Source organism: Candoia aspera, chromosome 7 (genome assembly GCF_035149785.1).
Source record: "Candoia aspera isolate rCanAsp1 chromosome 7, rCanAsp1.hap2, whole genome shotgun sequence".
NCBI classification, from domain to species: domain Eukaryota; kingdom Metazoa; phylum Chordata; class Lepidosauria; order Squamata; family Boidae; genus Candoia; species Candoia aspera.
The window spans coordinates 44895415-44922744 of NC_086159.1; the positions used below are offsets into that span (position 1 = coordinate 44895415).

Consider the following 27330-nt stretch of genomic DNA (forward strand, 5'->3'; position numbering starts at 1 on the left):
TGTAGATAGGAGCAGCTCCTTAGCATCAGAAAACAGCCAAAAGTGAGAGCTGTTGGTGATTGAAGAAAAATGATAAATTAAAAGCTACTGTATATAGATTTAACTTAGTATTTACTTGTTGATAAACTAATGCAAACTGAGCTGTTTCAAAACTACAACTTGCAGGCTGCTATATTAACATAACAAAATTATCTATATTCACTATAGGCAATTTTTCATCAACATTTGTAGAAAATTCTTTAAATTTGATTTTTTTTCCTGCCACTTAGTACTAGCATCTGTCCAGTAAAGAATACAATTGTTACATTGACTGGTATATAGCAAAGTCCCACATATGGTTTATACATATCATGAAAAACTGCAGTTTATTTTATTGTTATATTATTATGAGTCACACTGTCCTTCCACATGAATTACAAGATAAAATAATTGTTTCCTTTATGGGTGGAGATTTTTCAAATCCTGTGTTAGTGGAGAACACAAAGATCATAAGCAACTAAAAATAATGAAAAACAGAAACAACTTCCAAGTTGTACGTTGTAGTCAATTGTTATTTTCTTCATTAGAGGATATTGAAGAATATTGGTTCCCTATAACAAAGAAATGGGTTTGATAAATTATATCTTCATTCTAGCTAGCATTCTACTGCATTCTAGCTAGATTATTATTTGATAAATCTTTATAGAAATTCTAAATAAGGAAAAAAAAACTAAGGGAGTGCATCTTCTCAAATAAATCCCATTATGTTAAATGGGGATTATTTTTAATAATTATATCTATGCCTCTGAATTTCATTAGAAAATACCTTTGCCAAATAAAAAATTAGTGAAATAGACCCAAGGGATTATTTTTCAACTTTGAGTCTTAACAATTGCTCAAATTTCATCCATTTGATTTTAACAGGCTATCTGTGAAGAAACAAGATGTTCATACTGACAGGATGAGAGGGAAAATTGAGTGTTCTTAAAAACTAAACATTACCTAGGAAATTTTTTTTAGTTCACATAGTTTTCACAGAGACTCTGGTTCCCCCCTGGTTTTGTTCTGTTCTTTCTCTCAATTTAATTTTCTATATGTATGCAACTAACCATCAAAGTAACAGTGTAACATCTACTGAATACTTCTGCTGATAAGACATAATGCAAAAGACTGATTTTTTTACTCCCCCCTCCCCTGAATCTATAAACCAGCTGTTGTAAGTTATAAAAGCCTATGAAGGTAAATCTAATTTATTTTTGAAATTAAAATATATTGTGAGAATATTCTGCCTCTAAATACATATGTATTCTTGATTTTAAAAGCGGAATCTTTGGATTGTAATTTATATTACTGTTTACAACTCAAAAGAGGATTAGCAGTGAAAGGGTAACTTAAAAAGAATTTAAATTTGAATGAACTGGCCAGCACCATGGAAAGGGGAGATGTTATCACTTGTTCATTTGTATCTTTAACTTCCTTCTTTCCATCCCACCTTGTTGTTACAACACTGATTGTCATACAGTCTTTGTGCTTTTGCATAATGCCCACCTTTGATGCAACAGAAATTCACGTACAAAACATGGACATCTGAAGTAAGCATGCTGAAGTACAGGCAGGAACCATAAAACCATGCACAAATATTCTCAGAGTTTTTCTCCAACAAAACTGACATTAACATTTACATGCACCACCTAATATCACATTTGGCCATGGGATAGTGAATGGGATTCATGGCCATTCCTCTTTGTCAGTGTTTTTTTCTTTTCGCCCCTTGTCATTTAACAGTTCTGAGGAATTTGGTGCAAAAATATAATGTATCTGTAACTATTTGTCCTTCCAATTTGAACTTGTCTTCGCCAAATTTCTAGTCAGTTTTCTGAAAGTTCCCACTGTGCTTCTCCTCTTGCACAATTTGTACTAGGTCTCTGCCAGAAACACTGATTAGTGTGCAAGTGTTTTCCTCAGCCACTGAAACAATTCTTCTTTATAAATCATTTGCCATCGGACATTTGCTTCCACTGTTTCCACAGCTCGAGAGAAAGAGGCAGCAGATCTCTCCTCATAATTCTTTACGAATTTTTTTAGCTGGAAATAGAATTTAATGGTTAATTCAGACTGAATTGAAGAAAAAAAAAATAAAGCTCATATAATTTACAAGCTAAAGACAAAAGCTCTATGTTCAGTACGGAAGTTCTTGCAGTATTTTGCAGATTAAAAGGTATAATAAAGCAACAAACTGCAACTGCTTGAAATGGTGTTGCAAAATACTGATGTGCCAATGCCTGATTATATTAACATTAACTTCTTCTGTCTTCCTTGTAGTCCAGATGCTTTATGGTATGGCCAGCTGGGCTCTTATCAGATTTTCCTCTTACATAGTTATCCAAACTGGGAAAAATTGGAAACGCTCCTAATGTGGTTTTAGGTCATGTTAAGCTAAAACATTTACATTCTTCTTTGAAGAACTTTTGGTTATTAGATATTGTAAAATATGTTTAATTAGGGCTGAGGAACTTTTTATAAAAGAATGAGAGTTTATGTACATGTTGGAGGGGCTGTTCAAGCACTATAAAGACCATAACTGTCCTTGGATTTAATATCTTATATCCACACTTATGCTGCTAACAGTAGGTGCACGCGGAGTTTAGTTAAAATATCATGAAACTAGATCCCCTTCTCTCTCTCTCTCTCTCTCTCTCTCTCACTCTCTCTCACTCTCTCTCTCTCTGTCTGTCTCTGTCTGTCTCATTCTCTCTCTCTCTCTCTCAATATAAAATAGACTGTCTTTTCCTTAAGTGTGAATGCAGCATTCAGGAAATGCATCATTTATAGGAGACAAAATATGTACATGTTACAGGATAAGATGTATAAGCTTGTTCTTTTCAGGTAATCAAGATTAGCACACACTGAAGAGAGTGAAAAGGAATAAAAAATAACTGCAAGTACTGGACTTGTATAATATTTACCTCATTCAGTTCACTCTCTGTATTAAGAAATTCTGTGACTCCGCTTATCAGTTTTGAATTCATAAATAACGCTTCTCCATATCTTCATCAGCAGATTGCAAAACAAATATAGAGCATTGTAAGTGGGCATGAGTTTAAAATCATATATTATAAACAATATTTCTATTACAGTTATGCAAGCAATTCATATCCACAACTTCTGCTCCTGTGGGAAGTATTATCTCCTGTGGTCTGTGATGTTCAGCATCAACCATATTGCACTGAAGCTCTATTGGTAGGAGTAAAAGTAGTCATATTGTCAAGAAAACTACATGGATGTATTCATGTAGCCATCAGGAATCAGGAGTGTTTTGCCCACCAATGATTTATAGGAGAGGACAACACTTACTGTTTTGGAATGACTTTATGATCTTTTGACCTTTGTAATTAGGAGGTATTTCAGTTGGTTCATTGAAATGATAAACAGTTAACTAATATGTCTGTATTTTATATAGAACATATAAGACTTCAGTTGTAAATGTTTATAATCCCTAATAAATAATTCAATGATTCTTTCTTCCCCCATGTGAAACTAATCGGAAACTGTTTTATAATAAATTAGATCCTTTTTAAACTTTTAACTAGCAAAGCAGTAGGGAGACTGAGCAAAATATAAATGATGTATAAATGGTATATAAATGATGTACTCTATCTTTGAGGTACACTCTTTTTTAAAGGGCTTTTATTACATCATTTTATGGTAATTATTCCAGGCATGATTCAGGCATAACAGAGACCTACCCCCACGCCCACCTCTCCTAAAAAGGGTAAGCTAGACTATTATACAGAATGTTTATTATTTTTATCTCATATTATCTGTGTTTTAAGGATTCTAATTCTAGATTCAGGTTTAAATGCCCTATATGTCACCTGAATATTAACATCTGTTTTGTATTTTGTTCTGGTTCTTTTGTTTTGTTTTACTATTATTGTTAAAATATTTGATTTGTAAATTTTGACCATCTGGCTATAAAAATTCTACAGAAAAAAAAATCAAATATTGTAATGTAGAGGAACTTCCAAAATCAAACTCTTCTAGGTTCCCTAAATATTACAATAGCTAAAATAATTTTGCAAAATGCTTGAAAGCAATAGTTAGGTCAGCAAACAAGGAATATTGTTAGTTTTCAATATTAACAATGAATTTGAAACTCACCGTTTTTTTTAGGGTAAAATAAAGCATTATGATATCAGAAATAATCATTCAGATTTTTGAATCATGTTTGAAAGGTTAAGAATTTACTGTTAACTTAAGGCATGCACAGTTCCTTCTAAACTTCTTTCTCTTCAGTATATAAGAAAAGGAAATAATAAATGCTTGGATGTTAGTTTGTAATGTGGCAAGCTATGTTTACCTAAATTATAATTGAAAATAAGGTTAATGGTATGGTGATTTGATGTTATACATAAACGTAGGCAATGGATCATTGGCAATAAACTTACATAAAATAAATAAATTCTGTACAAAAAAAAAAATTCTTACAGATAATATTCTCCCCCTAAACTTTAGATCTTTATAAATAGATGATATAAACATTATTAGTAATAATAATTAGAATTGCAATGTATTTTGAGCATTGACAATATAGGAATTAGCTTATTTTTTGTAACATTTCCATTTTTCTTTTCTACTTACACTGTTCTAGTTCTTCCAGGACCAGACATCACAAACTTGTCTATAAAAATAACTGACCTTTAAAAACTAATTCTAAATATCTGTATTTACACTATGCACATAGCCATTCATCAGTTTCTCTTCAAATTAAAATTCAACTCTCTGTAATGCATCAGAAGACATAAGGAAAAGTAGATTTGGGGCAGAGTGAAATTAGCCATCCCATACATGAGTAAAACTGCAGGACGTTAGATCAAGGCCATTATTAAAGGATATGTACATGTGTTTTATCATTATACAGAACTAAACATTTACAGTAACAAACAAGCAAATGACTCTTGAAATATCTTTATCTATATCTATCTATACCTATCTATATCTATATCTATATATCATACAACTCATTACCAATACAGCCTTTTCTCTGTCTTTATGGCTATACAAATATGTGTGCCGTTAAATATATTGGTATGGTAAAGCTGGAATATATGAATCATTCAGTACAAAACATTTAATAAAAACATTTTACCTTGTATTCAGTATTTTCCACTTTTCTCTAAAAAATTTCCAGGCAAGATCTCTTCCATGTGGATTTCTAGCTACATGGATTATGACATCAATTGCATCCTGATCCAGGACAACTTCTGAATTAAGAGACAGGTTAAGAAGCCTTGAACAATAGGAGAAAGGGAAAAAATGTTTAGCTTTTACTAACATAAATATTTCAACATCATGCTATTCAACACCTTGTGATATCCAACAAAGATCAGAGATTGCTAGATTCCAATTGAAAGTCATTGCAGCACTTTCAATATCTATTCGTAAAATACAGAAAACAAGCTAAATTTTGAGACAGAAAAGTTACTTCCCTCTACTGTTGACCTACACTTGACAGATATTTGGTAAAATTTAAAAATAATTGCTTCATTTTAAGCTTCATGAAGGCTACTCTGAGGTCATACTTTTCTAAAATTATTTTCAAGTTAATATAGAACAAATAAAGTAGAATAAATGCCAAACCCATACAGTACTGGTAATTTTCTCATAGCTCATATTTTCACTGTGTCACTGATAGTTTTCCTGAAGGTGAAGGCAAACTACATGGTATGCTTGTGTTCCATTTCTCAAATTTAGCAGTTTTAAAAAATGAGTAAGAAGAAGAAAAAAGGAAGTACATAGGTGAAGAATATTTAATCTTTGGTACAAAATTCAGACCACAAATGCTATTACTTCTACTGATACAAGACTGAGTCTGAAAAAACAGAAATATAAACTAAATTAGCACACCTGTTTAACAAATTTCTGTCATCACTACAGGTTAAAGCTTCTAATAATATTTTCTTCTCTGATACTGCTGTAGTTGAGTGGAACTTCATCCAGATGAATTCCCATACATCTTCATCCATCAGTGAAACTCCTGTGCAGTAGACGATGTCTCTTACATTTGGGGGTATTCTTTAAAAGAACATATAGAAACCACAACAATTCTGTATTCATAATGTATTCAGTAGACATAACATGCAAGTTAAAGTTCTGTGCCACTGACAGTTTTCCTGAAGGTGAAGGCAATCTACGTGGTATGCTGGTGTTCCATTTCTCAAATTTAGCAGTTTTAAAAAATCTTAAAATGTGGTCACAGAAAGAGAATAAATAAGAGGCAAAGCTGAAATAGAGGGAAAGTGTGACATGTAATTCCTAGGGTGATAATTCCCTGGCTAAAATCTCTCTTCAAACTATTATCTCTATAAGTGAAACTTAAACATACAATTTTTGTACTCTTTGTGAGACCGTTAGCAGCCTTGACAGGATGGGAAGGGGGTATGAGAAGATTGGGATTGGCCTATGAAAAAGTAGATTTACTTTTTAAATTAGATACATTAGATACATGATGACCACAGCTGCCCTCATCAGGTTAAATGTCTAAAGTAGCTGAGAAGACCATGCAGGTTTAGCTGACAGGACTCACTTATTTTCTCTTGCTCTTGCTGCAGAAAGTGTAGGAAGGACAAGGTCTGTATTTGCTACTGTGTCAGTATTATTATGACTACTCATTACTCAATTTTAATTATAATGGAAAAGAGTAATGCATGTATGTTTCTGTGTTTATTTCTGATCGATGCAACAGCTCTGGATGGGTTACAAGAATGTAGATAAATATATACAGTGCTAAAACCATTTTAAATTCTGCAGCACCATTAAAACTCAATTCTAAAACTGCTAAAGCTCTAAAACTGTAAAAAAAAAAAAGCCCAAGATATAAAGATAGATTTAAGGCCCATTTTGAACTGTGACTAGGCAGTTGGGGATACAGCAGTTCACGCAATGCCCCATGAAGCTTAAAACTTGGTTGAAAAGCATTGGGTGCCAGGGACAAGGGGAGCAAGGCACAGGGAAATACCTCATTCTGAGCTACCATCTCATGAAAACCTCTTTAAAAAGGCACACCCATCAGCCTACCACTAAAATGACTTCCCTCAGATTGCCATCTTCTCAGATAGATATAAACAATGTGATGCAACCGTACCAGTGCATAACCTGAGAAGATGTATTATTTCCTAAAATAAGAAGTTTGGCCCTCAAAACTTTATTTTTATGAAAACAAGATTCATTATCTTCACCAACCACTCAACAATCTCTTGTTTACCATGACACAAATTATTTGAATAGCGACAATGTTAGCAATATTTGAAGCCCAAGGTAGGTCTCACTGAGGAAGGGATCATATAACACAATGATGTAACAATCTACATCCTATTTCATTTGTATGCATGAAATACTTTAAACTAGATCTAGACATCTCTTTAAGATTTACTTGAAATGCTTTTCCAAATCTATAGAAAATATTTTGCTACACCCAGAAATAATAAAGCAATTAACCAAAACTGTACAATCCTAAACAAGCAAAGTATACTGAATTCAGCAATCCTAATGCAGGTGGGTTTCTAATGAAGAGGTATCTTTTTTGTTACAAACTTGTGCTAGCCAGGGAAAAAGGAGGTAGGTTTGCTAAGCTTTTATACCCAAAAGATATATAGCTCCAGGCTAAAAAAGCTGATGGACACATCCCAAATCTTCCTAGTTATTTTTTCCCATTGCAAAATGCACTGCCAGTGAAGAGAAGGTCTGCCATAATCTCCTGGACAGCCATATGAAGGTATTCTTCTACACATTTATCTGCTTGTAAGCTCATTAGGAACACAATGAGACTTCTTTCTCAACAGTGTGACTTAAGCATTAATGCTTCCCAATTAAAGCATTTGTTATATTAAAATTCTCCAGTTCTATTTACCTTCATTCATTTTTTAAAGGTAAAGCTATGATGAATACTTCTCTATTATTAACTTCTGAAAGCTTCATTTGAAATGACTTTATTTGAACAGTGTTGTGATTTGTTTGACCTTATTTATCTTGCTTAAGAACCATGGTAAAAATAAAATATGTTGTAAATGTGGCTGCTGATTAAAAATTAAACACTTTCAGAAAACATTAAAAAAATAGAAAAATAATTAAAATCATGCTATGTTCTTGCAGAAAAATTTGTTTTTTCCAGTGATTTATAATACAGCTTTACAAAGTGTTAGGAATAATCTTTCAAGTTATAATTAATTAGCACATGCTTGTTCTTTAAGTTTCAGCAAATGGAAATGCATTTGTAAAATAGCCCCTTAATTATTTATCTGCTAGGCAAATAGTGTTCTAATTTCTTAAAATGTAATTAGATGCAGTTTAGGCTTTTCCTTGATTTATTGACATGCTTCAAACTCTTTATGGAAAACTTTAAGAAAGAAAATTAATCAGATGTCCAGTTAAATTCTAAGACTTTAGCCCAGTTCAATTCTAAGATTTTAGACAGTTCAATTCTAAGAGTTTAGCTTGTTTTTCTTGATGTCCCTAATAACAGAATTGTTTCATATAATGCTCTTATATGAATAAGAACTAACTTTTCAAAACTCTGAATATGTGTGATAATTCCTATTTTGTATGCAATGACTGTTAAGCTGCCACTTGGATAAACAAATTATCTATCCCTATGAAGGCACAGCCTTTCAAAGCTTGGCTATTAGTCTTTCCCCACTGCTGAACTCTAGTCTGTCTTAAAAGTCAGGAAAAGAGATTTGCAATTTCTTTGAACAATTAATTTCATTATCTAATCCTTTCCACAATTTTTAATACGTACTGCTAAAGTTGAAATCCTTTGTCTTGTCATTTTTCTTTGGTGATGCTACTGAGAAATCACTGCCTTACTTCTTTAATAAATACTTTTAGATAATAACAATGGATCAGTTGCTCTTGCATTTTCTGTAAAATGTGCTCCAGCTTTGCCAAAGGCAAGTCCTCTTCAGTGAGATATTTTTCTATCAAGAGAGGCAAAACAACCTTCAGATTCTACTGTGTGGCTTCACTACTGTTCTAGCCTAAAGTGGGGAAAGATGATGATGATGATGATGATGATGATGATGATGATGATGATATGATGACAAGAAAAGCCTCTCAGAAAATAACTAGGAATCTATATGTACCTTGTAGTATGGTTCTCTAGGTTTTGGAAGATCAATACTAAAGTATTAGTCAGGTTTTCTACAGTCATTTTACCACATGTCTCTGCAAGACTTCCTTCGTGTAACAATTCAGAAGATTCAACAAACAGATGAGAAGGGCCAATCAAAATGGAGACAACATATTCCCAACAGCCAATTGATCAACACCTCCCAGGAAATCTCCGATCAACCCCAAAAACAAACTCCCTTTCTAACTGTTGCACCTCAGAAGCTTAGTTTATTGGTCTTCTGTCCTATTCCTGAAAGTATTTGTTCTACTAGATTGTGCTCAGACACAAATTAAGTCCCATGGGGTGAGTGCAAAGAAAAGACCGGGGGGTTAAAGACTTTGGTGGAAATTATTGAGGGTGAGATAAGAAACAGCAAATTCTAGAATTGGACAAAACAAGTGTACTCTGTCTTGGGATGGAGCTTTGTGCTGAAAAGGTGGCATACTCATTTTCAAAGAGATGGTTAAATTGTTTTAAGTTAAAAATTAAATTTTAATTAAATTAGCACTTCAAACCAAACAAATATGTTTTGCTGTATTTAAATATTTAAATTGGCTTCTTAATGCAGGTCTTAAACAGCAATGAAGTCTTGATTGACTTGTTATCATATTAATGCTTAACCCTATTAGACAGATCGCTTTGATCTTCTTTTTCAACAGTAAAGTCTTGATTAAGTTATGTTCAGCACATCTTTTTTCCTACTTAAATAGCTGTATTGATTTCACTGTACAGTTCTACTCCTTTGTTGCAATACCCTGTTAATTAACTAATTTCAGCTACACTGATTGCTATGTCCTCCTCTTCCTCCTCCTCCTCCTCCCATTTGTTTTCAGAGAATTAATCCTTAAGCATGTACACAGCACAGTAAAATGAACTATTATAGCGGATAAATACAGAATCTTTGACACATCAATTATTTTTCTAAGAGCATTGTGAACAGTTATTGTTGTTGTTTATTTGTTTAGTCGCTTCCGACTCTTCGTGACTTCATGGACCAGCCCACGCCAGAGCTTCCTGTCGGTCGTCGACACCCCCAGCTCCCCCAGGGACAAGTCCGTCACCTCTAGAATATCATCCATCCATCTTGCCCTTGGTCGGCCCCTCTTCCTTTTGCCTTCCACTCTCCCTAGCATCAGCATCTTCTCCAGGGTGTCCTGTCTTCTCATTATGTGGCCAAAGTATTTCAGTTTTGCCTTTAATATCATTCCCTCAAATGAGCAGTCTGGCTTGATTTCCTGGAGGATGGACTGGTTTGATCTTCTTGCAGTCCAAGGCACTCTCAGAATTTTCCTCTAACACCACAGTTCAAAAGCATCGATCTTCCTTCGCTCAGCCTTCCTTATGGTCCAGCTCTCGCAGCCATATGTTACTACTGGGAACACCATTGCTTTAACTATGTGGGCCTTTGTTGTCAGTGTGATGTCTCTGCTCTTAACTATTTTATCGAGATTTGTCATTGCTCTTCTCCCAAGGATTAAGCATCTTCTGATTTCCTGACTGCAGTCAGCATCTGCAGTAATCTTTGCACCTAGGAATACAAAGTCTTTCACTGCTTCTACATTTCCTCCCTCTATTTGCCAGTTATCAATCAAGCTAGTTGCCATAATCTTGGTTTTTTTGAGGTTTAGCTGCAAACCAGCTTTTGCACTTTCTTCTTTCACCTTCATCATAAGGCTCCTCAGTTCCTCTTCGCTTTCAGCCATCAAAGTGGTATCATCTGCATATCTGAGATTGTTAATGTTTCTTCCAGCGATTTTAACTCCAGCCTTGGATTCCTCAAGGCCAGCTTGTCGCATGATGTGTTCTGCATACAAGTTGAATAGGTAGGGTGAGAGTATACAGCCCTGCCGTACTCCTTTCCCAATCTTAAACCAGTCCGTTGTTCCGTGGTCTCTTCTTACTGTTGCTACTTGGTTATTATACAGATTCTTCAGGAAGCAGACAAGATGACTTGGTATCCCCATACCACTAAGAACTTGCCACAATTTGTTATGGTCCACACAGTCAAAGGCTTTAGAATAGTCAATAAAACAGAAATAGATGTTTTTCTGAAACTGCCTGGCTTTTTCCATTATCCAGCGGATATTGGCAATTTGGTCCCTAGTTCCTCTGCCTTTTCTAAACCCAGCTTGTACATCTGGCAATTCTCGCTCCATGAACTGCTGAAGTCTACCTTGCAGGATCTTGAGCATTACCTTACTGGCATGTGAAATGAGTGCCACTGTTCGATAGAACAGTTATTAAATATGGGCAAAGATATACTTTCAGTCCTAAAAATGTTAAAAGAAGAAAAGAAGCAAATAAAAATAATCATAACAAATGAAGCCAAATCAAGTGTTTTGAACATTAAGGGTGATTATAAACTAATTCTTAAAAAGGTTAGAAGAGTAAGAATTGCCCTAGAGGTACGGACCAAAATCTATAATTTTAGCATTCTGTTATCAAAGCAATCAATCAGAGTGTTGTCAGTCTGAGAAGTCCACAAATGGGTTAAAGATGTAACAGTCTTCCATTAGTAACATTTACATGTCCTGCAGTTTATGGATTTTGAACATATAAAAGTCCATTTAGTTCTTTGGGGAGTTGCCAAATAGTGATACTTTCCTAGGACTGGCTGGGGAGACTTTTTTTGACATATGAATCACTACTTCATGTTATAATATCTCAGAATTATTCTCTTGGAAGGGTCTATTTAGATCATCAAGTACAACAGCCTGCTCTATGCAGAAGTCAAAATCAAAGCTTCTGTTACAGGTGGACAGTTCCAGCCTTTACCTGAATACATTCCGTGACGGACAGTAGTATGCTCTCTGGTTCTACTTTCAAGTTGGTTTGTTTTTTTTGGCAGGGGGTGCTGAACAGAGACTTAAATGATACCGTAACTAAATGAAGTAGCAGCTCTGACAATAAAATGACATTCCTTTGGATACCATAGAAGATACTTCAACCTTATTCCATTCTTCTCTCAATAACTTTTCATAATACTAAACTTATATTTGGGGACCTTGGAAATATTGTTTTTTCTTAAAAAAAAATTCTTGAGCATTATAGGCCAGAATAAGGATTAAATGAATTTATAAGGAACTTAAAAAAAAAGTATTTTAAAGCAAGCTTTGCTTTTAGAACAGATGTACTGCAAAGGTTAAAGAGGTTCAATGAAATTGTAACAATTTCCAATACAATTTGTATTTGGACTCTTAGGTCCACTTCCAAACCTCCTGCCAACATTAAATTAATATGTAAAAAAGAAGATTACTTGATATATATACAGTGTCCTTCCATTTCCTTACACATGGTTGTCTGTTTTAACAATGGCATAGCTATTGTGATACATATGGGAGGAAAAGTAATATGCTGCATGATTGGAAATATCCATTACAAGTTTGTCCACAGAATAATTATTAAATTGTTTCTATAGAAAGACTATTCATGACCACAATCCAATTCTTTTACATATTAAACAATTGTGAAACAACATGCAAAACAAAAAAGCTTTCTTTGATTATCTGAATTACACAGAACTTAAACCTTCCCAGAAGCCTGAAGAGAATTATAGAGGCAATCTATGCTATATAAGCAAAATTACAGAAAATTTCATATGAAAAGACCCACAATTGTGCAACCGAACTTCTGTATCACAATAAAGAAGTACTAAAATATATTCCATTAGAAACTATTTGTAATTTATTTACCTATCATATATTGATGGCAATGTTGATGAACTTGAGGAAAAGACTTTTCCACTATTGTCAAGGGATAAGTCTTTGCACACACAGCATATGGCATCCTACAAATTCTTGTACTTCCAACAAGTTATATAGGAGTGTAGTTACTATTTTCCATTTCAGATTCTCATCTTTGGGTCCTCACCTTGTTCATTTGTGTTCTGCCCTATGAAGACATCCTTACTGGTATCCTGTGTCTTTCTGTTCAGTCATCAGGGAGTTCTATTTGCTGCTTCTATCACCATAATTATTTGTTACAGCAAATAGGTGCAGTCCCAATAACCACAACTGTTTTATCTCATCAAGTTTATTTACCTTTCCCTACAGATCGAGTTATGATGGCTTGTGTCATATGGACTGGACTGTAACTTGGGCCACTCCATAGCTGACTACTGCCATAGTTTTGTTATTGCTGCCTCTACAGTCCTATTTGTTATCGTTACATGGCATTAGGAAAACAGGTAGAGTATTATTAGTGTGTTGGGGTGATGGATTGAGGTGGGCTGTGCTAGAGTATGCTGTGGAGGATGATCTCTGAGTCCTTAGGGTTAGGTCCTGAATCCTTAGAAGGAATATGTATTCAGGGGCAATAAGGAATACACTATTCACTTGTGGGACCAAAGTGAATGTTAGAATTGGCAGAGGCCTTGGAATTGGATTGCTTCACTTCTAAGCAAACTCTGGCTGTCCACTGAGTTCATAGGTCTACTTGGATCACCAGGATGCTGCAGGCTATAAAGTAGGTCAACAGGCATCTAGAGAACAGGTGGTAGAAATCTAAAGGTGAATGTGGATGAGCACAGTTTAGAGCACTTTGGAACAATTCTACTGTGGTTTTGGGAGTGGATAAAAGAGGTTTTTCTCCTCCATCATTGCAGCTGCTGGACATCAAAGTTGCTGTTCTTAGTAGTGCAGAGGCTGATGCAGCCTGGAAGGTCTACTTGTGCCCTGATTTTGCACCCATAATATCATTTGTTTTGGGGGGAAAAAAATCCCAACTCATGGGAGGTGGTACTTTAACACTTCTTGCTGTTAATTAAGATTCTCAGTTTGTTGAACAACAAAATATATATTATATATAAATGAACAATGTACAAGGGCAAAGAGAAAAACCTGGAAATTATTGACCTGTTGTTAAAACAGCTGAACCAAGTAAGATAATTCTCAGTGAGTTTTATAAAAAATTATATTCTGTAAATATTGAAGTATCTAGTAAAGATGTGGATACAGTACTCAAATGAACATTGGACCTTGCTCCCTCTTGGCAGATCTACCTGAGAAAGATCTATTCTGGAAGGTGTTATGTACTATCTCTTTCCCAGGAGATAATACTATCTTCTGTGAAGGAAGCACTAGTGGGCCCTGTCAGAAAAAAAAATCCCTACATTCCTCAATTTTTAACACTTACATATCACTTTCTAACTTACTATTCTTGCATGACCGAGGTAATTGAGCGGGTGATGAGTGAACAGTTCCAGGCACTTCTGAATGACACTGATTATCTAGATCTGATTTATACCAGTTTCAGACCAAGATATGAAACAAAGATTACTGGACATCCTAATGAATGATCTGCTGAGGGACATAATAGGGGAATATGTCTCTTTTTATACTCCTGAATCTCTTGCTGGCCTTTACTACCATTGATAATGGTATCTTCCTGGACTCCCTGAATTGATAGTCAGTTATGGTTTCCTCATGGTTCCTCTCCCACAGATGTTTCCACATAGTAATACTGAGGGATTTCTACTTTTTCTCATAGTCTCTGGACTAGGGCATGCCACAGAGGTTCTATTCTGTCCTCCATGTTTTTTAGTATTTATATGAAGCTGCTATGTGTGATGGTCAGCAAACGTGGAATTGGGTGCCATATTTATTTGGATAAATAAATGTATTTTACATGTTTATCTTTGTTAGGTGTGCCAGTTCCTTCTTAGATCAGATTGCAGCCTAGCTGTAATACTGAGTATGAAAAAAAATGCAGGTTTGTTGGTGATAACTCTATCCAACTGTAGAAGTCTTTACCAGCTCTGGATGAGGTTGTAAAGTGGTTGGAAGCCACTTCCAATCTCTCACTCTTGGGGTACTTTTCAATTCCACGCCAACTCTCTATGTTGCCTGTGTGCAGTGGTGAGATATGTCTTGATTTAACAATTTCATCCCATACTGAACTGGCTTTTGTATCCATGCTGATTACCTCCTAGAGTATACAGTTTATGCTTATGCATTTTACATGTTATGCAATGGATTCAGAATGCATCAGCCAGGGTTCTGTTACCTTTAAGACAATACATCTGTCCTGGCTCAGTTGCAATGACTTCCTACCTCCTTCTGAGCCTGGTTTAACAGGCTTAGGTCCTGCTTACCAAAAGGAATATCCCCATCAAGATCTCTGTTCATCCAGTGTCCATTTATTGTGAGTTTGCTGCCTAGAAAGAAGGTCTGGTTAGAAACTACCAAGACCAAGGCATTCTCAGTGGTAGCATTAATATTGCAGAATTTGCAGAACCAGAGGTGCAGACATTGCCTGCACTGACAGATTTCAATAGAAACCTAAAAGTTGACAGTACATATACAAGGAAGCATTCCATTTTTAACCTTAATACTTTTATTATTTATATGGAGGTTTTTTGTATTTTATGTATGTTTAATTGTTATCATTTATTGTTTTACTGTTTTATATAATGTCAATCACTGTGATTTAATGTTCTTTATTATACTGTGAACAGCAGTGGGCTGCTGTTCCAGGAGTGTACAAAGGTAAATCTGACAATAAATAAGTACAAACTATTCAACCTTTTTCAGATAAAGTTATTTAAGTAAGACTGAAAGCCCAACTGGTTATTTTAGCAAAGGAAACTACTGTATTCATTGCAAAAACTTGTATCAGAAGAGTGACTGGAAGAATAGTTGATAGTATGGCAGTTCATATGTTAGAATGAGTGACAGGTAAAGAATATCATTTGAGAAATCAAATATGAAGATGGAGCTGAATACAGGAAGAAGTCAGGGATATTCGAGAGACAAATTAGAAGAAAGGTGGGAGAGAGGCAGATAATGTTAATGGCTAATGGATGAAATAGCAGTAAAAAGAATAATGAGGTATTAGGATGGTTACTACACAAATCTATTGCTTGCTACTTTGTAACAAATGACTTTGTTTTGGGTGTTACGCTGTCCAATACAGTTTAGCGATAACAATTAACTGCTGTGTTATTATCTGGCAGCTCCTAGGAACAACGTATCTCACCCCATGTGCTAGCTTTGATGTATAAATTCTAAACCAACACACAAAGGAATCTGAATCCTTCCATTTGGTTATGTTTCAAAATACTCATCATCTTTGACAATGCTGACTGGACTGGAATCAGTAAACACTGTTGGTATGAAAAGATTATTATAGAGCAGTAGAATCTGCATGGTGGCTATGTAGAATCAAGATGGTGGTTGTGGCAGCATGAATTAAGCTCTGCTTCTTTATAAATCCACATGACAATCACATGTACAAAAGGGGCAGGGCTTCAGCTGTGCTGCTGTGACCATCATCTTACCTCTTTTACCCCCGAGCAGATGTCACATTTATTTATGTATTTATTTACACAGCTTAGAGGCCAGCTGACTCCTAACAACAAACGTAGGTCAGCCTACATTTAAAAAACAAGAATATAGATCACATGTATCCAGAAAACAAACCATACATGAAACAAATCATCATATAGGGGGTCAATAACCACCTTACCACAAGGCCTGAGAGAATAGCCAGGTTATCAATGATTTTATGAATGTGATCAGGTTAGGAGTCATATGCTGGGGGGGGGGGTTATGGTGGAGGAAATGCTGTTCCAGAGAGCAGGTGCTGCCCTAGAGAAGGCACCTTCTTAGGTCTTAGGCACCTTGATAGGTCTTGTTTAATTGAAGGGACCTGAACTGCAACCACTCAGCCCAATCTTATAGCATGGTCATACTCTGTCAAAGATAAGCAGTCCCTTAAGCAACCAGGCCCTATGCCATTCTCTGATGTGAAACAACCTATTCTCTGTAGCTCAATAGGTGGTGGAAACAGCCTATTTTGCTTACATTTAAGGAGAGTCTGAACAGTGGAAAGACTGAGTGATTTACCCAATGATTTCCAGTGGCCAGTATCTTATAGGAAACTCATGGAACTTCAGAGAACTCTTCACTAACTCAGTGGTGGAGCACATGCCTTGCTTAAAAGTTCAGAAGATTCATTGCTAATGTCTATAAGGGGCGCTAGCAGGTATTTCTAAGTTTGGTGTGGACATATACATATATGGGCTTTGTGAAAAAAAAAATTGTGACTTACATATACTTGATGAGAAATTTAGATTACCCCACTCCTGCTCTTTAAAATACACATAGACCATTCCTCTTGCACAAAATCTCTTCCTTCCAGGATCCAACTATTATTAATATACATGCATGCATTCACCTATCTATAGTAAAATTGATTTTGGACTTAGTATTGTTTATGGGAAAAGAAGTGATGCGGGATGCCATTTTTTACCTGTTTCTATTGCTGGAGATCCAGTCAGAGATTAGAGTTGCAGCCTGCTGGTGGCAGTGCTTGTTACCAAAGCTGCAAGCCAGCATAATCACTTCACGGCGGAACTCCCTGCATATCCCAAAGACAAACAACACTAGCATTAACCTGATGTTAATAAATGTATTCAGATTCTCGGGTGAAAATACTTCACTGTTTCCAAGACCTAAACCAGTGTTTCTCAATCTTGGCAACATTAAGGTGAGTGTTTCAACTCCCAGAATTCCCCAGCCAGCATGGCTGCCTGGGGAATTCTGGGAGTTGAAGTTCACACACCTTAAAGTCGCCAAATTTGAGAAACACTGATCTAAACTAATATTTAACAAGGACAAATATATGAACAACGTGTTAGCAATGATGAAGCAGAAGTTATAGCATTTAGATTGCCATGAAGCCAGTGAGTTACAACAAGAGCACCTCAACACATCAAAAGTTCTATTGCCAAATGCAGCCAGAATTTAAATTATTGCTTAGAAACAATGATTCTTTGAAATTCTAGGAAAAAGAGGCAATGTCATCATAGGAAATACAAAATATGAATTTAGAAAATGAGAGGTCCAGTCCCATCATTTAAGCCTCACAATGAGATCATGTCCCAAATAAACAGAATGTAAGGACCTGACACAGTCATGAGCTAAACTTAATTCAAAGTAACATGATTTAACTTTTACATCTTCTTGTCAGTGTATTTTTTAGAACTTTCTCAAGCGGTAGCAAGGGTTTTTGAATGATTGGCCATTGGGAACTTATTTGCTTCATCCACTCGCTGGCAGAGTGGGATTTACATGGCCACAGACTACTTGAAATGGCGACAGTCCTGTGCTCTGGTGCGCAGAATTATTATAAGCAAGCTCAGCAAATGGCAGTAAATCTACCCAGTCATCCTGGGTATTAAGATTCAGCTTAATATGGCTATTTTGCAACAATTAAAAAAAAGTATTACTCATGCTGGTAGGAAGCTTGAACAAAAGACTTCTCCAAATTATTCGTAGGCCATCCCAGCTTAAGATACATTGAAGCAACTTGTCTCAAAATGTATTCCTGAAACAGAGGAAAAAGTTCTCTGCATTAAATATGTTCACAGCCAATACTGATGTTGCATCCAGTTCAAAGCAACCAAATGTACCACAAATCACCCCCCTTCCCCTTTAGAAAGAGTTTCTTTAGTCTACATTATGAATATCCTCCTCTCATGCATGCTGAGTTTTATGAATGGAAAGAGGAAGGTCATGTTCTATAACTGCTGTAATTGAGTGGGCTTCCTGTCCAGGACTATCTTAACTTGCTGTTCTGAGTGTCACAGCTAGCACATGCCTCTTAAATTAATTACCTACCCTGAAAATAACTGAAATTAAACAGTAAGCTGATGTTATTTTTTAAAAAAACTAATCAAGGAATAACACACTAAAAAGAGCAAACAAAAAGAATAACCTCTCTGACTGGTATTCTTCAGAAATTCATGTTCAGACAGGAACCTAGGAATTATTCAAGTAATGTAGTAAGATATAACACATGCCCAGCACATTTTTCTTTTTCTTTTGCAAATCTGTAATTGATATAGCTGAAATATTGTGTTCTTGTAAAAAATCCAAAATTTGTTGTTATTCTGCTTAATGAGCCAATAAATATAGAGAAGGCTTTGCGAAATCTTCTCCATAGTCTACATATTTCAATAATTAGATCTTTATATTTTATATTTTTTTATATATTTTTTCTCAATTCCTAGTTATTGCCACATCTAACAATTACTCTTTTCAGTTAGTATTATATATGGTATGTTGTGTTCTAGATCACAATCAATTTGTATGTCAAAATCTCATTAAAATTATCATAATTTTCAGCAACTTGCTCAACTTTGTGCTCATACCACATTCAGAAAAGTCAAAAATTATACTTTTTGCACCAATACCAATGCATCATAGTGGCTACTCTTGTCATAATCAGGCAAAGCAATTTTGCTTCATTCACTAATTACATGATCCACAGCTTCATCTTTTTCTTTACAAAGTCTGCATATGATACCAGAAATGGGATTGTTGTTTTTATTGTTGTTATTATTACAACTTTCTACAGAGAAACTAATGTTCTTGGTCGGGCTGTTAAATCAGTGGAGGATTTCAGAGGGTGCAAAGTGCTGCAGAAGGAAATAGAAAATGAGAGAAGTTGCTTGTCTTCTTTGACCAACAGAGTTTGCACAAAGTGGATTTCTTTCTGAAATAACTAGCTTTAAAAAAGTCTTAGCATTGGATCAAGTCTTCTATTTTCAATATAAAAATACTTGAAAAGCTTCTGGTGCATAGACATGTTAAATATTTACTATGGCAGGCTATCCTTAACTTTGAAGTACATGTTTCAGTAATGTCCATTATTAAATATTTATGAGTGACACATTTGGGCCACATATTGTTATGAAATTGATAAGTTTCACTCTCCTGATAGGTGTAGATTTATAGTTGTAGTGGCAAACTCATTACAAAGTCACAGCCAATTGATGTAATATTGAATAATATGAGCTGCATATCAAGATTAGACAATTTAATGACATCTGCATTTCAGTGTCCTTTTAATTGTTGGCATTTTAAAAAGCAATGACAATGTGACAAGTTTTCTACTTTTGACCCTTTACTTTCTACACCATTATAATATATGACTTTGTCATCAAAGTCATACTGCAGTTTCCTTATTATCAGGCCAGCCTGTTAAAAGCAAAATAGAGGTAATAAAATTTTTAAAAAGTATTTTGCATTATATTAATATAGCCCAAGAGTGGATAATTTTTATTTACATAGCAACAAAATCAGCTGCATATTATGAAGATGAAAAGACATATGCAGACCTTGGCTCTAGAGACTGTGGAGGAAAGTGATTATCTGGACTCTTTTGAGTCAGCTTTCAGACCAGGTTATAGTATTGAGATAGCACTGATCACACTTGGGCTTTGATGCATCTCTCATCTACTTTTGATACAAATGATCATAGTACCCTTCTGAGATGGTTTAAAGATTGGAGTAGGGAGCTAAGTTTTACAGTGGTTCTCCTCCTTTTTTGAGGCTGGTTCTAGTTAGTGTTGATGAAAGAGGTCCTCCACTAGATCCTTGCATTACAAGGCACGTCAGTGCTCTACCCACTTCTATTTAATATTTATATGAAACCACTTGGCTGAGGTCTACTGTTGGCATGTAGTTAAGTATCACCATTGTATTGATGATATTCAGTTATACATTCCTGCCTTGGGCTATCCAGATAATGCTGTCAAGGTTCTTTCCCAGTGTCTACAGGATTTAGGGGTATGGTTACAGGGGAGAAATAGAACAGTTTTTGGCTTAATCCTAGAAAGACTGAGTGGCTGTGAGTTTAAAGGCTCCTTGGATCTGGAGATTTCCCAACTTTAACTCTAGAAATGGTGGCATTTATCCAGATAGAGTTGATGTGCAATTTGGAAGTCCTGTAGCACTCAGGGGTTCTCCTTGAGAAGGTGGCAGACATGGCCAGGAGGACCTCTGTACAACCCCTGAATCAGAAGGCTCCACTCATGGACATTCACGCCTCAGTGACCTCCAGTTGGACTACTGCAATGTGTTCTATAAAGGGTTGACCTTAAGAACATTCAGAAGCTGCAACTGGTTCAGAATGCAGCAGCACATGTAGTTTTGGGTACAACATGGTACACACATATACTTTGCAGGCTGCTTTAGCTCTCAGTTGGCTGCTGAATGCAATTCAAGGTGCTGGTTATCATCTATAAAGTGTTACACAAGATCAGTTTATTTGCAGAACTGCCTGTTTCCAAGTGTCTCTGCTTGTCCCACCAAATCTGACAAGGTAGGCATGCTCTGAATCCCTTCTGTGAAAGAAATGTCATCTAACAGGACCTTCTTTGTTGTGGTGCCTGCCCTATAGATCAGAATCCTCCCTGTTATCTGGATGGTCCTGATCCTGTTAGCCTTCCAGACCTGGCTTTTCCTTCCAGCACTGGGCTAGGATGTCTGTTGAGTCCTGTGTATAAGATTAGTTTAGTTTCTTTTCATATAGGTAAAGGTAAAGGTTTCCCTTGACGTAAAGTCCAGTCGAATCCGACTCTAGGGGGCAGTGCTCATCTCCGTTTCTAAGCCATGGAGCCGGCGTTGTCATAGACACTTCCGGGTCATGTGGCCAGCATGACGACTTGGAATGCCGTTACCTTCCCGCCGAAGCGGTACCTATTGATCTACTCACATTTGCATGTTTTTGAACTGCTAGGTGAGCAGGAGCTGGGACGAGCAACGGGAGCTCACCCCGCCGCGCGGTTTCGAACCGCCGACCTTCCGATTGACAGCTCAGCGGTTTAACCCGCAGCGCCACCGCGTCCCTTTTCATATAGTCTACTAGAAACACTGTATTGTTTATGTGTGTTTAATTATTGCTTTTGGTTACAGATATTTAAATTACTCTTTTTAAAAATATATATATATATATTGTGTCCTGTTATGTTTTCATGCATTTTAGCCACCCATAATCACTATGTTGGGATGGGTAGCCATATAAATCAATCAATCAAACAAACAACAAACAAACAAATAATCCTCCTGTGGCATGTCAATTATTCCTGAGAAAAATGAATGCGTAGCATTTTGCCCTCTCAGCTCTTAAGTAATAAAAGAGAACCATCTAGAAATGTATTTTACTTTTTTTTTTTTACTAGAATTGCAGCTTTGCAAAAGTCAAACATAACAGGATTCCATAATGAATACATTAGAATGGTAGGCAATATGAAACTGACAGACTTGTAATTTATTCCAACATTTTATAACAGGGAGTATGCTTACACTGCATAGAGCTCAGTGTCTACTGGCAATGTTAGAAGGACAAAGGAATTTAGGAGTGTGTTTAGACATGTGTTATAACATGCCTACATCATCATAATACTTCTGACATCTTTACCCAGGTCTGCAAAAGAAGCCCACCAGAAATCCAGGAAAGCTGCTCCCAATTAGTACAATTAGAGCTACTTACTAACAGTGATACTGACTAAAAATAAAATAGCTTTCTGTGTTCCTAATGGGGCTCAAAGAATGTATTTCCTTTTTAGCAGATTTTTTTTTCAAGGTAACTTTGTGTATAGTGAACATTAGTCTTCCTGATAATTATCTTGCTTTGTTGCCAATTGAATGGATAACTGAATTAAATAGCAATACAACTGGCAATGAGAAAAAGTGAACTCCTTACAGCATTTGGATTGAAATAATGATGGCAGTGTAAGACTCACAGTGAAATCAACAGATTTTAAGAACACTTCAACTTTGCTGATGAATTAAATTCTGTAAAACCTTCTTACATAACCAAAATTGTATGACAATATTTCTTATTTATTGACTACAGTCCATCTGTATTATGCAACACTTTATAACAGAAAAATGTTACTTTTCTCCCATGCTAATGCAATTTATAACCCAATAAACAGTTGTGGATTTCAACTTCTACCACCCATAACTAGCACAGCTAATTTCAGAGGACAATAGGAGGGTCCAAAATATCTAAAGGACATGGGGTTGCCTACTCCTGGAAAAAAACTAAAGTATATTGGAATTCACCTTGACTGATATACAGAGTCCTAGTAGGGAGGACAACACTTTAGTGGTTGGTAAAAAGAAAGAAATGTATATTTATCTTTACATTGAACATGTTGTAGTTCTCCGTGCGGTCCAACAACTTATCTAGAGGATAAAGAGATCGGCTAGCAGCATGCCAAGGTAGAAATTCCTTTTCCTTCGACAGATATCTGATAATTTCAAGAGGAATATTCTGGGGCAAATAGCCAGCCCTGTATAAAGTAAGATCATTTTTTTCATGTTATATAATAATGTCAATATTATTTTTAACATTTTCAATATGCTAAGTGTCTTTTAAAATGAATCCCTAAATCATAGTATCGATAATTTAAATTAAATAATGAATACATGTTTAAATGAAAGTTCATACAATTTTGTAAAATAAGTGAAAGGGGTTAATATGGGGGCAAGAGCATTCAGGTAATCTCATTCACAATATATTAATTAATGTATTATTCCAAACCACAGTTTATAATATAATTTGAACATTCACAAGTATTTGCTGCAGTAAATCTTTACAGTTCACTTAGGTGATTAGAAGAAGCAGGCTGCAACATTTATACTTTTTTTTTAATGCTTAATTTAAAGGAATTTTCATCTTGTTCTTACATTCTCCAAAATTGTTTTACTGAATTTATTTTTATTTATTTATTTATATTTCAAATTTCCATCACTGCCCATCTCCCCCAAAAAGGGGACTCACATATCATTATGATATGTGAGAAAAGGAAAATAGTATGCGTTCAGTTATTTCTCCACAATTTTGTAATTATTTATGAAAACTTGATGTCCATTAAGGATATGTGATCCTCCTTTGCTATCCCCTTTTTTTCCTATTGCATATTGACTTCATAGAAAAGATTCTGGGACACAGAAGCTAACTTTTCTGATATATTATTCTAGTCTGTAAGTAACTAAATTAGAGTTTTCCAATTTGAATAACAGGGAAGTATATCTTAATACCAATAATTTGTTATATTCTGAATATTCCGGGAGCTCAAGGCAGCTTACATGGGAATTTCTCCTAATTTTATATTCACAATAATTATCCTGTGAGGTGAACCGGGCTGTGAGAGAATGACAGGTCCAAAGGTGTCCAGTGAGTCTTCGTGGCAGATTGTAGACATAAGCCAGGTATCCCCAGCACACACTTTAACCCTTACAGGTGAATCCAAGGGGAATGGGAAGAGGGAAGGAAAGGTGAGAAGAAAGAAGCCATACTTTCTAAGGCTGTAGAGAAGGGAACAATGTCCACTGAAAGTTATAAAGTAAGCATAGTGTTTAATAATATTAAAATAAAATAACTAAAACCTATTAACATTATCTAGTAGAGATGCTAATAGATGCTTTTATAGGTTTTCATTTGAAGACTGGTAACAAAACTCTTTATGGTAAGAAATGCTTTTCTTAAAAAAATGGTCTTCAAAAATCATACTTTGGCAAAAGTCAAATACAGAGGTGGCTGTGCATGTATGTGTAGAAACACATTTTGAAGCATGTCTGAAAACTTCAGAATGTTGGCCCCTTTATTTTTCTAGACTGGCATGTGAGGAATAGCTCACTATTTTAAGGTATGCAAACACTAAAGGTTAGTTTATAAAATTGTTCTTTTCATTATTTCCCTAACTTATCAATAAACAGAAATAAACAAAAACCTATTTTCATAAAATCTGTTCTTAACAATCCCTCTTTTATAGTGTGCTTTTCAAACAAAAAAGAGAGTAATATTTTTAGTAAGCCCATTCTGGAAGATCAGCTATACTGATAGGAAGGACCACTAATATCAAGATGTACCTGGACTTTGATAGTACTGCTGTGAATATATGAACATGCCAAAAGGTGAAATTGATGATTTGCTATAGCAATCAATCACTTTTTCTCTTCGGAAATTATTTCTGTCAGAATCCCAGTCACTGTGAGATCAATATTAAGGGATTATGAAAAATTTCTGATGGAAGCTGATTACCATATTAACCCAACTTCAAGGCTTGCTTGCAATTCCATCTTGCTCTATGATTTTCTTTCTGTAATAATTGTATAGATGCCTTTTTAAATATTCCATGTTAGGCATTGCTCAGAATAATAGAGTAACGTATTTAAAATTTATTAGGTAGCAGCACTAAAACTATTAGGAAGGTTCTGATGGCCCATCTTCTATTTTAGAAGAAAAAGAACTTTCATGTTTTTTTTTAATTCATAGAACTAAGAAAATACTGAAAAAAACTTCTGAAAACTATAATATGATTCTCAATGTTTCAAGCTGGTCACTTGGAAATTAATCTTTATGTTATTAAAATTATTAATTTTTGAATAATATAATAATTGATTTTAATGAGTCAATTACAGTTGCATATCCAATTTTAAAGAGACATTTGTGTGTTTTGCAGCTGCATTCTGTCCTTGGTTTGTCTACATATAACTAGAAACTGAGATCACGAATAGTTCCCAGAACATCGATTTTGCCCTTAGGGACAAAGTACCAAGTAGTAGTGCAATTGCCCAGGGACAGTTTTAATCCATTCTGACTTATTTCCTTTTAAATCTAATAGCATACAAATCATCTCTGTCTGAAAAAAACAAAAACAAAACAGTATTGTGAAGCATCATCAGTCGGCCACACAAGTATACCATATATCAACAAGCCCACCACTTGTAGGAATTGGGTTTAAATCAAAATTAGAAAATCTAAGTTGGCCACAAATTGGTTGATGGTATTAAAACAATGGGAATGAGGTGATGGAGTTGACATAGCTCTAGAAACCAAACTGTATCCTCTGCTTTATATGGAATGCGTTGAACATTAATAGCTTATTGCTATTCATATAGTTCCTAAATGGAGGTAGGAAGCAACAATTTATATATCCTTTGCTCATGTAGATCTTTAATTAAATTAAATTAAATTAAATTAATTCCAAGCCTGTAGCTTAATTTCTATACAGGTTATGATATATAATGAAGTAACATATTCAGTAAAATTAGGCAGTTGTACAATATTAAAATAAAATAAAATATAGATCAGAGCTAAGATAATTTTAGTGTAATATCTACAATCCCACAGTCAATATTCAACATGATGTGAAAGGACTCTAATAAGTACAGTCAGATGCTTTTATGTCTCACCCCTTTTACATGCTGCAACAATACATGTAAAAAATGCTGTGAAGGTTTGGTCATGCCCACCATCTTGACTTTTCTGTCTCTCTCACAGACACCGAATATAACAAGAGTAAGACAGATTGAAAAATAATAGGCATTTAAAGGCAATATGTTTTCTTTCAGTCCTTTTACAAAAAACATTAGGATGCACGGAAATACAACATGAGTCCTAGAAACATAGTGAAATCTGAGTTCTAAAATTTTGCTATAAAAACAAAGTAATATGATCTAACCTGATTTCTAACATGATTAGAAAAGCCTAATTAAGTTAATAATTAAAAGGAAAAAAGTAGACATTAATAAATGGTTGCAAATCCTTTTGCTTCATTTGTTCTATTAAGTTTGTAAATGGTCCTCCCTTTCTTGCAAATTGAACCAGATAGTATTTAGAACACCATTCTGAAGGTTCATATGCATACATTTACTGGGAGGGGGAAATTTCAAGGATTGGTTTTTGCTGATAAGTTGTCAAGGTAGAGAAGCTAGACATGCACAAGATTTTTCGCTCTGTGTATCAGTTTTCCAATTTATTTTCTTAGCCCGTAGGAAGATTGCCTTAAATTTAAGCTTATCTTTTTGGGTAAACAAGTTAATTACACTAAAGAAATAACATACATCTCTTCTTGTCTTTAAAAAATCAAAGTTTTGTATGTAGTGGGTGTAATTTTTCTCAGCAGTGTCAACAGACATATATAATTTGTATTATCCTTCCTCGATATATTGGTTATTTCATTATGCCTAAGAAATATATAGTCCAAGCAGAGTTAATATTATTAATTTGTCCAGTTCTTCTAAATATATCATTATAGTGGAAGTATTTTAAAGGTAAGAAGTAAATTATAAAACTCATTTTAATCTTTCTTTTGAGAGTGATCTAGCTTATCTAAAACAAACATTTGTGAGTTTATAAATTCCTTTCAGACACTCATTAAATCCATTGTGGGAGAAAGTGGAGTGCAACCTTTGTCTATGCTACCAAATGCAAATTCCATGCATTTGGCTGAATGCTCTTATACATATTCAGTGATATGTGCCTATGAGTTTTCATATGATCACAAAGTTTCCATATTTATTAAACACATATTCACTCCACATGCATTTCTATAGCTATGTTGATATTTCTTTTAAACTGAAAGTTGTTTTGGAATATTT

General features: G+C 35.0%; 1 protein-coding gene across 1 annotated transcript in view; it reads right to left on the minus strand.

The window, feature by feature from the left end:
• Window positions 1-1820: 1820 nt before the first annotated feature.
• Window positions 1821-27330, minus strand: part of TRHDE (thyrotropin releasing hormone degrading enzyme) — a 242607-nt gene continuing 217097 nt past the window's right edge. The window contains exons 13-19 of the mRNA XM_063308675.1: window positions 23087-23234; window positions 18378-18475; window positions 17399-17506; window positions 5887-6054; window positions 5129-5269; window positions 2946-3027; window positions 1821-2064 (exon numbers count right to left, since the gene is read on the minus strand). Of these exons, the coding sequence (XP_063164745.1) occupies window positions 1921-2064; window positions 2946-3027; window positions 5129-5269; window positions 5887-6054; window positions 17399-17506; window positions 18378-18475; window positions 23087-23234 (889 nt within the window). The 3' untranslated portion in view covers window positions 1821-1920. The remainder of the gene's footprint in view (window positions 2065-2945; window positions 3028-5128; window positions 5270-5886; window positions 6055-17398; window positions 17507-18377; window positions 18476-23086; window positions 23235-27330) is intronic.